The sequence below is a fragment of the Neomonachus schauinslandi genome, chromosome Y, assembly GCF_002201575.2.
Source record: "Neomonachus schauinslandi chromosome Y, ASM220157v2, whole genome shotgun sequence".
Taxonomy (NCBI): domain Eukaryota; kingdom Metazoa; phylum Chordata; class Mammalia; order Carnivora; family Phocidae; genus Neomonachus; species Neomonachus schauinslandi.
Window position 1 is genome coordinate 2654134 of NC_058420.1, and position 11365 is coordinate 2665498.

Below are 11365 nucleotides of genomic sequence, written 5' to 3' on the forward strand. Positions count from 1 at the left end.
ATGTTGAACAGTGCTCGGTGAGGTTTATGAGTGGTATCCTTAATAACCACCCAAGTGGTTCCAACGGGGAAGACACAGATGTAGACGTGCCAAAAACACTGGTGCCTTCTGCTATGTGGAGAAAGTGTGTGCCCTGCATTACTTGTGGGGATAGCAGCGAGACTCCTGCTGTCAGATTTAACATATAAAACCCCCTCAGTCTTGGAAGCGAGCTCTCTCCACAATGGTAAGAGGCCTGAAGACTTTCGAGGAAAACAACAAGGAGACCTATGGTAAAAGGGAGGTGGGGCGGAGCGAGGAAGAGCTTTTGTTCTGTGGATGTGCTCTGCAAAATAATTTCATTAGTAAGGGTATAATATGTCTTAAGGCACTGGCATCACAGTCCAGGAGCACTGGACTTCCTCTTACAGAACCATTTTGTAGACGGTCTCAATGCATCAAGTGAGGTGGGATGGGACCAAGTTCTAACAGGAAAAAAAGAAGTTTAAAGTAGCTAAGGTGCATTCTCAAATAATAACAGTATATGTATGTACAACACGTACCGTATGCCAAGTAGTAACCACCTTACAGACATTAAATGCCTTTATCCCTCGTAATAATCCTTTATTCCTTCATTTTTTTCCACATGTGGAACTGAGACACAAAACAGTTAAGAAATGTGAGAGGATAACACATATTGGCAAGGCTCAGTATTCAGACCCACAGTCTGGGTCCAGGATGTCTACTATGTCTCAAAATCAGTATGACAGGTGGTTGGAGGTAGCAAAGGTAGGATTAGAAAGTGAAATTTAACACAGAGGGCAAAGGCAGACCTGCTCTGTAGCCTACTATTGCCTCTATTTCTTTTTTGAGGAGGGAGCACAGGAGGAAAACGAAGGAAATGTCACATTTATGAGGTCAGCTGCATTGAATCTTCTCTGTTCCAGGACCTTGGCTTTGGGGCCGATTCCACGCTTCTGGGATGCGGCTGAACCCTTTGAATTACTACCTGAACAAAGGTATAGGTAGCCCATCATTTCCCAGAGGAAATAGGGCATGGGCCACTGCCAAAACCAGGACATGCCACATCTGCATTAGTAAGTCTTTATTAGCCATTCCAATTCTAAACAGTAGAAAGCAACCACAAAAAAAAAAGTTCTCAAAAGGATGTAAAGCTTATGTGCCTGGCTAGGCACATGTTTTGCCACAACTAGAAGGGATCTGAAACTAAACAGTTTGGGGACTGGGGAGTCAGCGGATGGTGTATCGTACACAGGGAACCTCAACATCCTCGCCAGTCTCATCACTGCAGCACAGCTCAAACACCAGTGCCCGCACATGGTGGCCCAGCTTTCGCTTTGACACATGGCTCACAATTTCTGTCATCCTGGGAAGAGGGAGAAGAGGGTCAGGGAGGAGAAAGCAAGAGAGGATACATACATGGAGGTGGAGAAGATAGGGATAACCATGAACATTAAGTAGTAAGGCTTCCCACCCCACACAGGGCCTTCCTCAGCCTGCCCAGCGGCCAACTCACGGCTGATCCAACCGTTCCCTGAGTTTGGTAGCTGGCATGAAAAAGGAGTACAGCATGGATACACCTTGGGACAGCATGGTAATCTCTAATTTGTGCTCTGTCTGGAGGAGGGTGGGAAGGAGGACAGACGACAGTGTCACAGAAAAGGAGAGTACGAATCACCTGCACAACCACCACCCCTAGGTGGAGTGACTGTAGAAAAGGCTCACCTTAAAGTAGTTAAGGAACTGTCTGAGAGTCATCTCTTCACCATTAGGCTGTAGCCCCTGTACATCAAAGCGATCCCACAATGTCCACTCTTGGTTATAGTACTGTAGGACAAAACACAGGGGAGTGCAATACAGGCTAACCCAGATGATCCTCGCCCAACCACTCGACTTGACTTTTTAAGACGTATCAATCACAACCTTCTTTTGTCCTAACCCTCCTGTGGCCCCATATCATTGTGTGCAAACAACTGATATTCTTATATTGACCAGTAGGTCTACACAATAAGGCGATCCTGTTGTCTCCTTCACTCACCTTCCACTTCCTTTACCTTCCCATCCTGGCCTTCTCATTAATTCTCAAATATGCCCGGTCACACTCATACTTTGTACAATTCAAAAAACTGTATGATGAATGGACAAACGGTATACAAAAGGTACAGGAACCCAAGCATACAAAGCGCCACCTGCTATGAGACAGTTGCACAGAGATGCAGACACACATCCTACCCACCACATACACACAGCCTCACTCACTGATGGGCAAAACCAAAGGTGTCCATATAACCATGTCCCCACCTGGTGACGGGGTGGGGCAAGGGGTTCAGAGAAGCTGAAGAAGGGCAGGGCCAAGTTCATAAAGCTGTTCTTGTAAGATTCAAGCTGCCGGTGTCCCTGCACCACTTTGTATAGCTCCAGACACACGAGGCCAACTATAGCTGCTGTGGTTGTGGCAATGGCAGGGATGATCTTCCCTGCAATCAGCTTGCTCTGCGAGACAGAAGATGACCAGGAGAGGGAGTCATTAGGGAGGTTCAGGGTCTACGGAAGAGGACAAATGTGGGAGACTCACCCTTGAGAAAGGGTGAAAGCTTAGCTCTATGCTATCATTACCTTATGCCGATCGGCAGGGGGAATGTTATAGTTTTCTGCTCGGAGGTTGGATGCAGCCACAATGAAATCCATATGAAAGTTGGTGTTATCATCCTATTGTGAGTGGGAAGGGAGGACGGACATGAAAGAGGGAGTCAGAGGGAAACAAGGGTTCTTGGCTACTAAGGATTCAACTATATTTCACCTCAATTACTTTGCAGACCAGCCAAAGAATCTACCAGGCCTGTAATTCCCACAAAAGCCTATGATGGCTCAGCCCATGCTCCTAACCTGTTGAGGGTCCCACCCCTCCCCAGCACCTTCTCAAAGTTGACAGGGTACATCTTGAACCCAGCAAGCTTCTCTGGGCTGGGAAGCATGGCTTTGAGCTCCTGTAGGCGGCCATCATCTGCAGAAAGGGAGGGAATGTATTAGTCCTTTAAATTCTAGGGCACGGTCTGAGGAGAAAGCAGGAGACTAGAACAGGGCAGAGATTTCAGACAGATAAAGGATTTATATAGGAGAGACACTGGGAAAGAGTTGGGGGAGCAGGGGAAGGTAGAGCAGAAAACACCCCACACAAGAAAGAAAGAGGTAGACAGGGGTAGGGCCACGAAGAGAGATATAAATGGAGATGTTGAGGAACAAAGATAATAACATTAAGAAAGGATGTAGACAGTAGCACTATTCAGAACAGATTAAGAGGTGGAAGCAGTCCAAGTGTCCATTCACAGATGAGTAGTTGAAGTGGTGTGTGTACACAATGGGATATTACTCAGCCATCAAAAAGAATGAAATCTTGCCATCTGCAAGGACATGGATGGAGCCAGAGTATATTATGGTTAGAGACGGAAAGACAAGTACTTCATGATTCCATTTACATAAGATATAGGTCTCTAAGAGTCCAACTCCATAGACACAGAAAATAGAATGGTGGTTGCCAGGACCTGGGCAGAAGACGGGAGAGTTATTTTAGTGCGGACAGAATTTCAGATCTGAAAGGTGACAAAGTCCTGGAGATGCTTCACAACAGCACTGGCATATTGAACGCTACTGGACAGAACACTTAAAAATGGTTAACACTCGGGACGCCTGGGTGACTCCGTCGGTTAAGCGTCTGCCTTCAGCTCAGGGTCCTGGGATCGAGCCCCACATGAGGCTCCCTGCTCAGCGGGGAGCCTGCTTCTCCCTCTCCCGTGTCTGCCACTCCCCCTGCTTGTGCGTGCGCTGTCAAACAAATACATAAAATCTTTTTTTAAAAAAAGTGGTTAACACTGTAAATCTTAGGTGTTTCTACTGTAATTAAAAAAATGTAGATTACGATGCAGAGATAGGAGATTTTAAAGAATGACACAGAGGGAAATGGAGACAGCGGGAGGGAGACAGAGAGGGAAACAGGACAGAAATAGAGGGGACGAAGATACAAGAAGGAGCAGTAGGGAAAAGTAGGAAGAGGAGACAAATGTGAATAGGATAAAATCAAAATATGAAGACGAACGGGAAGAAGAGGAATGGCAGAGATAAAAGAGTATGTATGGAGGATGAGCTAGAGGGAAATACATGCTGGGCTGACAACCAGAGAGATGCACACAAAGAAATATACAGAGAGGAACAAGAGAGACGAGGCATTTGGAAAAGAGCAGGAATGGAACAGATACAGAGAAAAAAAAGGAATGATACATACCGAAAACATACAGTATAGAGAGGGACTTACAGAGCATGAGACAAGATAAGGGAGAGGTAGAGGGAGATGGAAGTTGGGAGTTGGAAGGTAGTTATAAATGGTGAGATGAGGAGGAAGATCTTGAGAGGAGATGAAGAAAGACATGGAAGTCAACACTAGGATGAAAATACATACAGATGGAAGTTGGGGATATGGATGAGGATACTGGGAAGGAGATGACCCAGAGAAGACATCAAGGCAGACTATTCGCCAACAGTCTGAAAAACAGAACAAGAAGAAAACGGAGGAAAGGAGAACAAAAAAGGCAAACACACACATAGAAAGGAGATGTACAATTATTCCTCCTGAGAGCCAGAATGAGAATAAGAAAAATGGGAAGAGAAAGGAGGAACAGATGAAAGAATTTACCTCAACCACCGATCATTATTTTACACTGGAGGGAACAAAGACCAAAGGACAGCATGGGGAAAAGTCAGGCTTGGGAACTCAGAGCAGAGAAAGTAGGACAACTAGTGTGGAAACTCAGACAGGAGGTAAGTGGAATGGTGCCCTGGGCCAACTGGATTAAGCACCCTCAGCAACAGAGGCACCGGTGTTCTGAAGCTCCTGGTCAGAGACATGGATCTTGACACCAGACTTGGGGGTGAATTCAGGGACATGCACAGACTGCAGAAGTATGGCCACAGCAGCTCGGTCCTGAGACCCCATCAGCCCATAGGTCTGGGCAAAGAGGTTGGCAGCAGCCATCACATAATCCAGATGCAGGGGCTAGAAGGCAAGGTATGGACTGGTAAGCACATCAGTCCTCACCCTGGAACCTCAGGCAGAATTCTTCCCAGCCACCCACTTTCCACCCAATCCCAGGATACCCTAGGGGGAGACTTACATTGTTGACATCAAAGATGAGTGGGTGTGGACAGCGTTTGGGCCCAGACCAGAACAGGGCTCCAGAGCTTGTAAGCTAAGACGACAGAAACGGTTTGGGGCAGCAGGGCCTGAGAGGAGACAATCCTGACGCCCTCATCTAAGACCTAGAAGTCCCAACTCACTATCCCTGGGCACTCACTTTGAGATATATATAGAACTATTTATCAATATCTTAATGAATTATCAGCACTATACTAACTTCAATAACTTAATACAAATTAATCCACAAAAAACTCCCAAGAACTAGGTCATTATTATTTACAGAGGAGGATACTAAGATGCAGAGAGAAAATACGTGACTTGCCCCAAGGTCAAATGAAGCTGGGATGTGAACCGCTTGTACTCTTTTTTTTTTTTTTTAAGATTTATTTCTTTATTTTGCGGGGGGGGGGCAGGGGGGGGGGGAAAAAAAAGTCTTTTTTTTTTTTTTTTTTTTCCAGATTTTATTTGAGTGTGAGAGAGCACACAAGCCGTGGGAGTGGCACTGTGGGGGTAGGGGGAGAAGCAGGCTTCCCACAGATCAGGGAGCCTGATGCGGGACTCAGCCCCGGGACCCTGAGATCATGACCTGAGCCACAGGTAAACACTTAACTGACTGAGCCACCCAGGTTGCCCCCGAAGCACCGGCTCAATCGTTTCATGACCTCTCATAAAATGGTCTTGGTGTGCCTGCCATAGCTGAATTAGCTGCGTCAAGAGCCCTCAGCACACTCCCTGTTTCCAGAAAATGCATTCTGCCAAATGAACTCAGCAAGTACGTAATACCTGGTCAGGTGGAAAGTTGTGCAGAAGCTGGCGAATGTTGCTGGAGTACTGAGTGTGCCAGTGATGGTAAGCCCAGGTCACACAGTCAGCCCAGGCCTGTGGGCGCTCTAGTACCAGGCTATGCTGCACAGCCTCCAGCACCTCCAGGGGTTGGGTGCCTGCCAGGCGCAGTGTCTGTTCCACAAACTTGTTGGAGTTTCTAACAGGAATCAGAGGGACAATGGGCTAATCTTGCACAGAGGCCCCAGGAATGGGCTTAACCGCATGGAGAGCTGATTCCCACTCTCCAATGGCATGACGCCCAAACATTCACTAATTTATTCAGAACATGCGGCTGGCGCTGAGCCATACAGTGGTTACAATATGCTGGGTTGGCATGTATGCGGGGGAGAAGTGAGAGGACACTTGGACAGGACTACTCACGTGAGATACTGGTTCACGTTTTCTGCTGGCTGCTTGAAGAGACTTTCAAACTCATCCCGAGCCCACTGCAGACAAAGCAAAGAGATTACATGGGGTTGAGAGACAAAATGGGTTTCTGTGGGCACTAGAAAGACCGTCAGTTGGGGTGCCTGGGTGGCTCAGATGGTTAAGCGTCTGCCTTCGGCTCAGGTCATGATCCCAGGGTCCTGGGATCGAGTCCCACATTGGGCTCCCTGCTCCGCGGGAAGCCTGCTTCTCCCTCTGCCGGCTGCTCCCCCTGCCTGTGTTCCCTCTCTCGCTGACAAATAAATAAATAAAATCTTAAGAATAAAAAAAGACCTGGGCGCCTGGGTGGCTCAGTTGTTGAGCGTCTGCCTTCGGCTCAGGTCATGATCCCAGGGTCCTGGGATCGAGTCCCACATCGGGCTCCCTGCTCGGCAGGAAGCCTGCTTCTCTCTCTCCCACTCCCCCTGCTTGTGTTCCTGCTCTTGCTCTCTCTCTCTCTGTCAAATAAAGAAATAAAATCTTTAAAAAAAAAAAGAATAAAAAGAGACCATCAGTGAATGACGCAAGTAGGAACAACATGGCTACTACAAGAGAACAAAGGAAGTAAAGACCCTCAAAAGTGGCCCCTCCAACTTCCCAAGCCCTACCACACCAATTTGAAAACCAATGACCTAGATCTGGGCAGTCATTACACAAGTATATATACATATATATATATATATATATATATGTCCGTGGAAAACTTATTCTTAAGATATATGCACCCTACTCTAGATGCGGTATGTTTCAACAAGAAAGAACAAAGTTCACGGCAAAAATAAAACATGAATGATCCATACAGGTCATGGGGACTGGACAGAAAATAAGATATGAGTTTTGCCCTCTGGGAATGACAAGTTCAGTAAATATAGCCACTGGTGAAGTGATCTGGAACCTAGGGATCCAGGTTCAAAGGCCAGCTCTGCCACAGTGTTGTATCCTTATTCTGAAAACGTATTCTGTAAAAAGAATTATCTATAACTCATGAGTTGCTATGTTGAAATGACCATACATGTACCTTATGCAAAGCTTACTTAAAACGGTGCCAACTACTCATTAAATGGTAAGTACTTTACAAAGTCTTGAGAGAGATACTTCTCTCATCCCATTTTACAGATAAGGAATCTGAGACGTGAAGAGATTAAGTCCAAGAGTCACATACTGAATTTATTTTAAGAGATGTTTCATAGTCCTTCTGCATGTGGGGCACGGCAGTAGAGGGATCATCTAATAAAGGTTACAGGTACAGACACAAACATATATATGTCTATAGACACACACATTTGTATACATGTACACATGCACACATACACACACATGGTGGGATGGAGACACATATACACTGTAGTGAATATATCAGTTTAAACACATCCATCTGGTAACTGCTGGGTTGGAAGCAAGTAGATCAAACTGTGTTCTGTTTCTCCTGATTTTCTTCCTACCCCCATACTCCTAAACATGGTCTTTAAGGACTGCATTAAGAATCACTTTCATAATAAAGTGGTCATTCTTGGGTTCAAAGAACACTGTGAATTAGGGTTAGGTTTTGGGTATTGGTTAAATGGGTATGTTTACTTTGTCCATTTAGACGATATGTACACCGTTGTGTACGTATGTTATACAAACAGAATTATCCTGACACGCCAACGGTTCAACATTTTTGGTGCAACAGTCAGGGAAATCCAAATATGGACCAAATATTAGAAGTAATTAAATAAGTAGCAGAGATTATATTAAGAAATTAATATTTAAGCAAGAATGTAATATTCTGTTTACAGGAGATCACACCTTCATTTCTCAGATATATATTACATAAAATACATTACATATTACATGAATATCCATCTCTGCGTTTGTCAATTAAAAATTTTTAAGTTGGGGCGCCTGGGTGGCTCAGTCGTTAAGCGTCTGCCTTCGGCTCAGGTCATGATCCCAGGGTCCTGGGATCGAGCCCCGCATCGCATCGGGCTCCCTGCTCAGTGGGGAGTCTGCTTCTCCCTCTCCGTCTGCCTGCCTCTCTGCCTACTTGTGCCCTCTAGCTCTCTGTCAAATAAATAAATAAAATCTTAAAAAAAAAAAAAAAAAATTAAGTTAAAAGAAATGAATCCTTCAGTAAAGCTTAGACTGCAGGGTGTAAAGTGAGGGGAAGGGATGTGAAGAAAAGGTGCATGTTACACTGACACATCACCTGACTGACAAGTCTGGTGGCTGAGAGGCTGCTTAGGTGCCGGTCTCTTCTACCTCTCCCTCCCTGCAAAAGTGATCACCTGCAGTGTGTGTTCGATGGCACTGGGGAAGTTCTTCAGGGTGCAGATAGGGATGGACTTCTCAGGAGGATCCTGGCTGGAGCTGTAGGACTCTGTCAGGAAAGGGATAACCACCTGCACATTGCCCTTGGTGCCCAACGTGCCTGACTCCAGCAGTGGTTTACGGTAGTACACACAGCGGCGGTCCATGTAGATGCCTGAGGGAAGATGACAGGAGGTGATAACATTAGGACAGGACAGGAGGACAGATAATCCCCAAAACAGACACATATTACTCTGCCCTTGTCCTCACCCCACTCCAAACTCACGAGTATCCACATTGTCCAGGGCATTGGCAATACCATCAAGGTTCTGGAAGAAGCTGTCATCGTAGATATGCTCTGTGTCAGGGCCAACACGATTCTGATGGCTCATAACCCGGATGTACGGATTTATCTGGCGCACAGCTGCAGCAGCTGTGTCAGATTTCAATTTCTGGGTAGGGATGGAGGGGGAGCTGTCATTCATATGTTCACCCAATAAACCTTTACAGAGTTGTTCTGACAACTGATTTATCTAACAGTGGGCAAGATCTACGCTCTGAGTTCAGTAGGCTCCCCGGTTTAGCAGTAGTCTATGACAAAGGTCACCCAGCTAAGGCTGTGACAAATGGGCCACGGGTGAGTAGAAAAGGAACAATAAGCCATCGGGTCAGATATCTGCAACATTCATTGCTTTTTTTTTACTTAACAGCATCCACACTTGGGATGCCATTACCTGAATAAAGCCAAGGTCCTTGTACAAATACAAACAGTATCCCCTGAAAGCCCAAGTCAGTCAAGTCACATTCCTCTTTTGCTGAAAACCCTCCACTAGCTCCCACTTTCACTTAGGGTATGAGTTGGCCCGTATTACTTCTACAACCTCATCTCCTACCATGGTCCCCTCTGAATGACCTCTCTGTTCCTTAAACACAATGAGCTATATTCTAACATCAGGTTTTTGCTCAGGCTGTTACCTTTACCTGGTAACACTCCTTCCTGAATTACCTTCTCATTCTCCTCTATCATCCAAGTCTTGAGGAAATGCCACCCGTTCAGTGAGGACTTCCTTTACCACAGTGCAAACCACTCTCCATGGCACTTCCCTCTCACCCCTGTTTTTCACTTTTCACTGTACTTTGCACCTTCTTAACACCAGCTGTATACTTCGCTATTGTATTTACTGTTTATTGCAAACATCCTCAACTACAAGGGTCTTAAAAAGAGCTTTCGCTATGTGGGGCTAGAGCTACCAATATTTCCTGCGCTAGAAATTTAAACTGGCAAAATTTTATGTTATTATTAACTGATTTGAAAATGGAACGATTCCATTACATAGTATAAATACAAATATTATGAAAAAAGTTTTCCAATACAAAAATGCCAGTCACAAAAGCCAAACTGCATGTACATTTTTGCAAACGTTTTACGTAATCTCTGAGAAGACACGTGGATCCTCATCTCTACCACATTCCAATCTGTTAAATGTACATAGAACAAATATTCAATTTCACACAATATTTTAACAGCATCTCCAGATAATTGTTGGTATTAAAAAAAAAAAAAAATCAAAACCTGGGAAGTGATAGTGTTCTAAAGTGGAGCTACAAGGTAAAATCTTCAATCTATGCTAATAGCTACTGCCTTCCTTTGCATTTTGAACGGATCTTTAGATACTGCCCTATTTTGTACCATTCTGCATCTGGTCATTTGGAAAAAAACAATGTTACTGACTTAGGGAAGCCTTCCTAAAGTAGCATGGAAATTTTTACCTGACAAAATAAGAGTGAAAAGGCAAATAATGTCTTAGTAGTCTTAAAACAATTATGACCTTGGGGACTTGATGAAAAGTGTTGCGGACCTCCAGACTTTTCTCACTAGACAAAGGCAAGAAGCTCTCCTTTGCTATGTTGTGCATTCCAAATATCTAGGGCAGTGCATAGTAGTAGGATGATAAAATGAAACAAAAGACTCTGAGTAGGCAAAAATAACACAGGACACTTCTCAGATTGATCCTTCTACATACCTAGCTTCCATAGTCCTACGTTAGCAGCTACCCAAAGATTGAGGGAGGGGGAAAAAAAAAAGGGGGGGGGGGGGGCGAAGGTATAAAATGATGAATGAAATTAAAAGACATGGTAAGTATTCAAATATCTGCTGAAAGACTGAGTGGTAGAGAAAAAGAAAGGAGGGAAAAGCAGAAAGAACGTTAGAGACAAAAAGACTTAAGCTATTAAAATTAATGACAAGAAAGACAGGAGAAAAGAGAGAGAAGCAGCTCACCCACTTACCATGTCCACCTACTCACCGTGACATCCCAGGGCCGGAACAAAAACTGTCGGTTGAGATTGGACTTCTCAATGGTGTCCATGTCTGTAACAGTGACTGCCCCATCCTCCCCACAGCCTAGGCCAATCATGGCAAAGTTCTTGAGGAGTTCACAGCCAATGGCCCCTGCACCCACCTGAGAGGTTGCCAAGAAGAGTGACACAAAGAGCAAGAGTGAAGCAAAGAAACCTGTTAGTCATCACTCCCCCTGAAGATACTGAGAGAGGGTAACAGGGTCTAGTATTACATATTCAAGTCCTAAAGCCACAAGCACCCACTGTCATCTAAGGAAGGAGGCACCAGAAGGGGGG

General features: G+C 45.1%; 1 protein-coding gene across 1 annotated transcript in view; it reads right to left on the reverse strand.

Moving 5' to 3' along the window:
- Positions 1–1190: 1190 nt before the first annotated feature.
- LOC110582119 (ubiquitin-like modifier-activating enzyme 1) overlaps positions 1191–11365 on the reverse strand; it is a 17396-nt gene continuing 7221 nt past the window's right edge. The window contains exons 14-26 of the mRNA XM_044912022.1: positions 11035–11190; positions 9015–9180; positions 8707–8903; positions 6395–6459; positions 5972–6170; positions 5166–5240; positions 4852–5047; positions 2916–3004; positions 2617–2709; positions 2302–2493; positions 1726–1827; positions 1517–1617; positions 1191–1366 (exon numbers count right to left, since the gene is read on the reverse strand). Coding sequence (XP_044767957.1) covers positions 1231–1366; positions 1517–1617; positions 1726–1827; positions 2302–2493; positions 2617–2709; positions 2916–3004; positions 4852–5047; positions 5166–5240; positions 5972–6170; positions 6395–6459; positions 8707–8903; positions 9015–9180; positions 11035–11190 — 1767 coding nt within the window. The 3' untranslated portion in view covers positions 1191–1230. The remainder of the gene's footprint in view (positions 1367–1516; positions 1618–1725; positions 1828–2301; positions 2494–2616; positions 2710–2915; positions 3005–4851; positions 5048–5165; positions 5241–5971; positions 6171–6394; positions 6460–8706; positions 8904–9014; positions 9181–11034; positions 11191–11365) is intronic.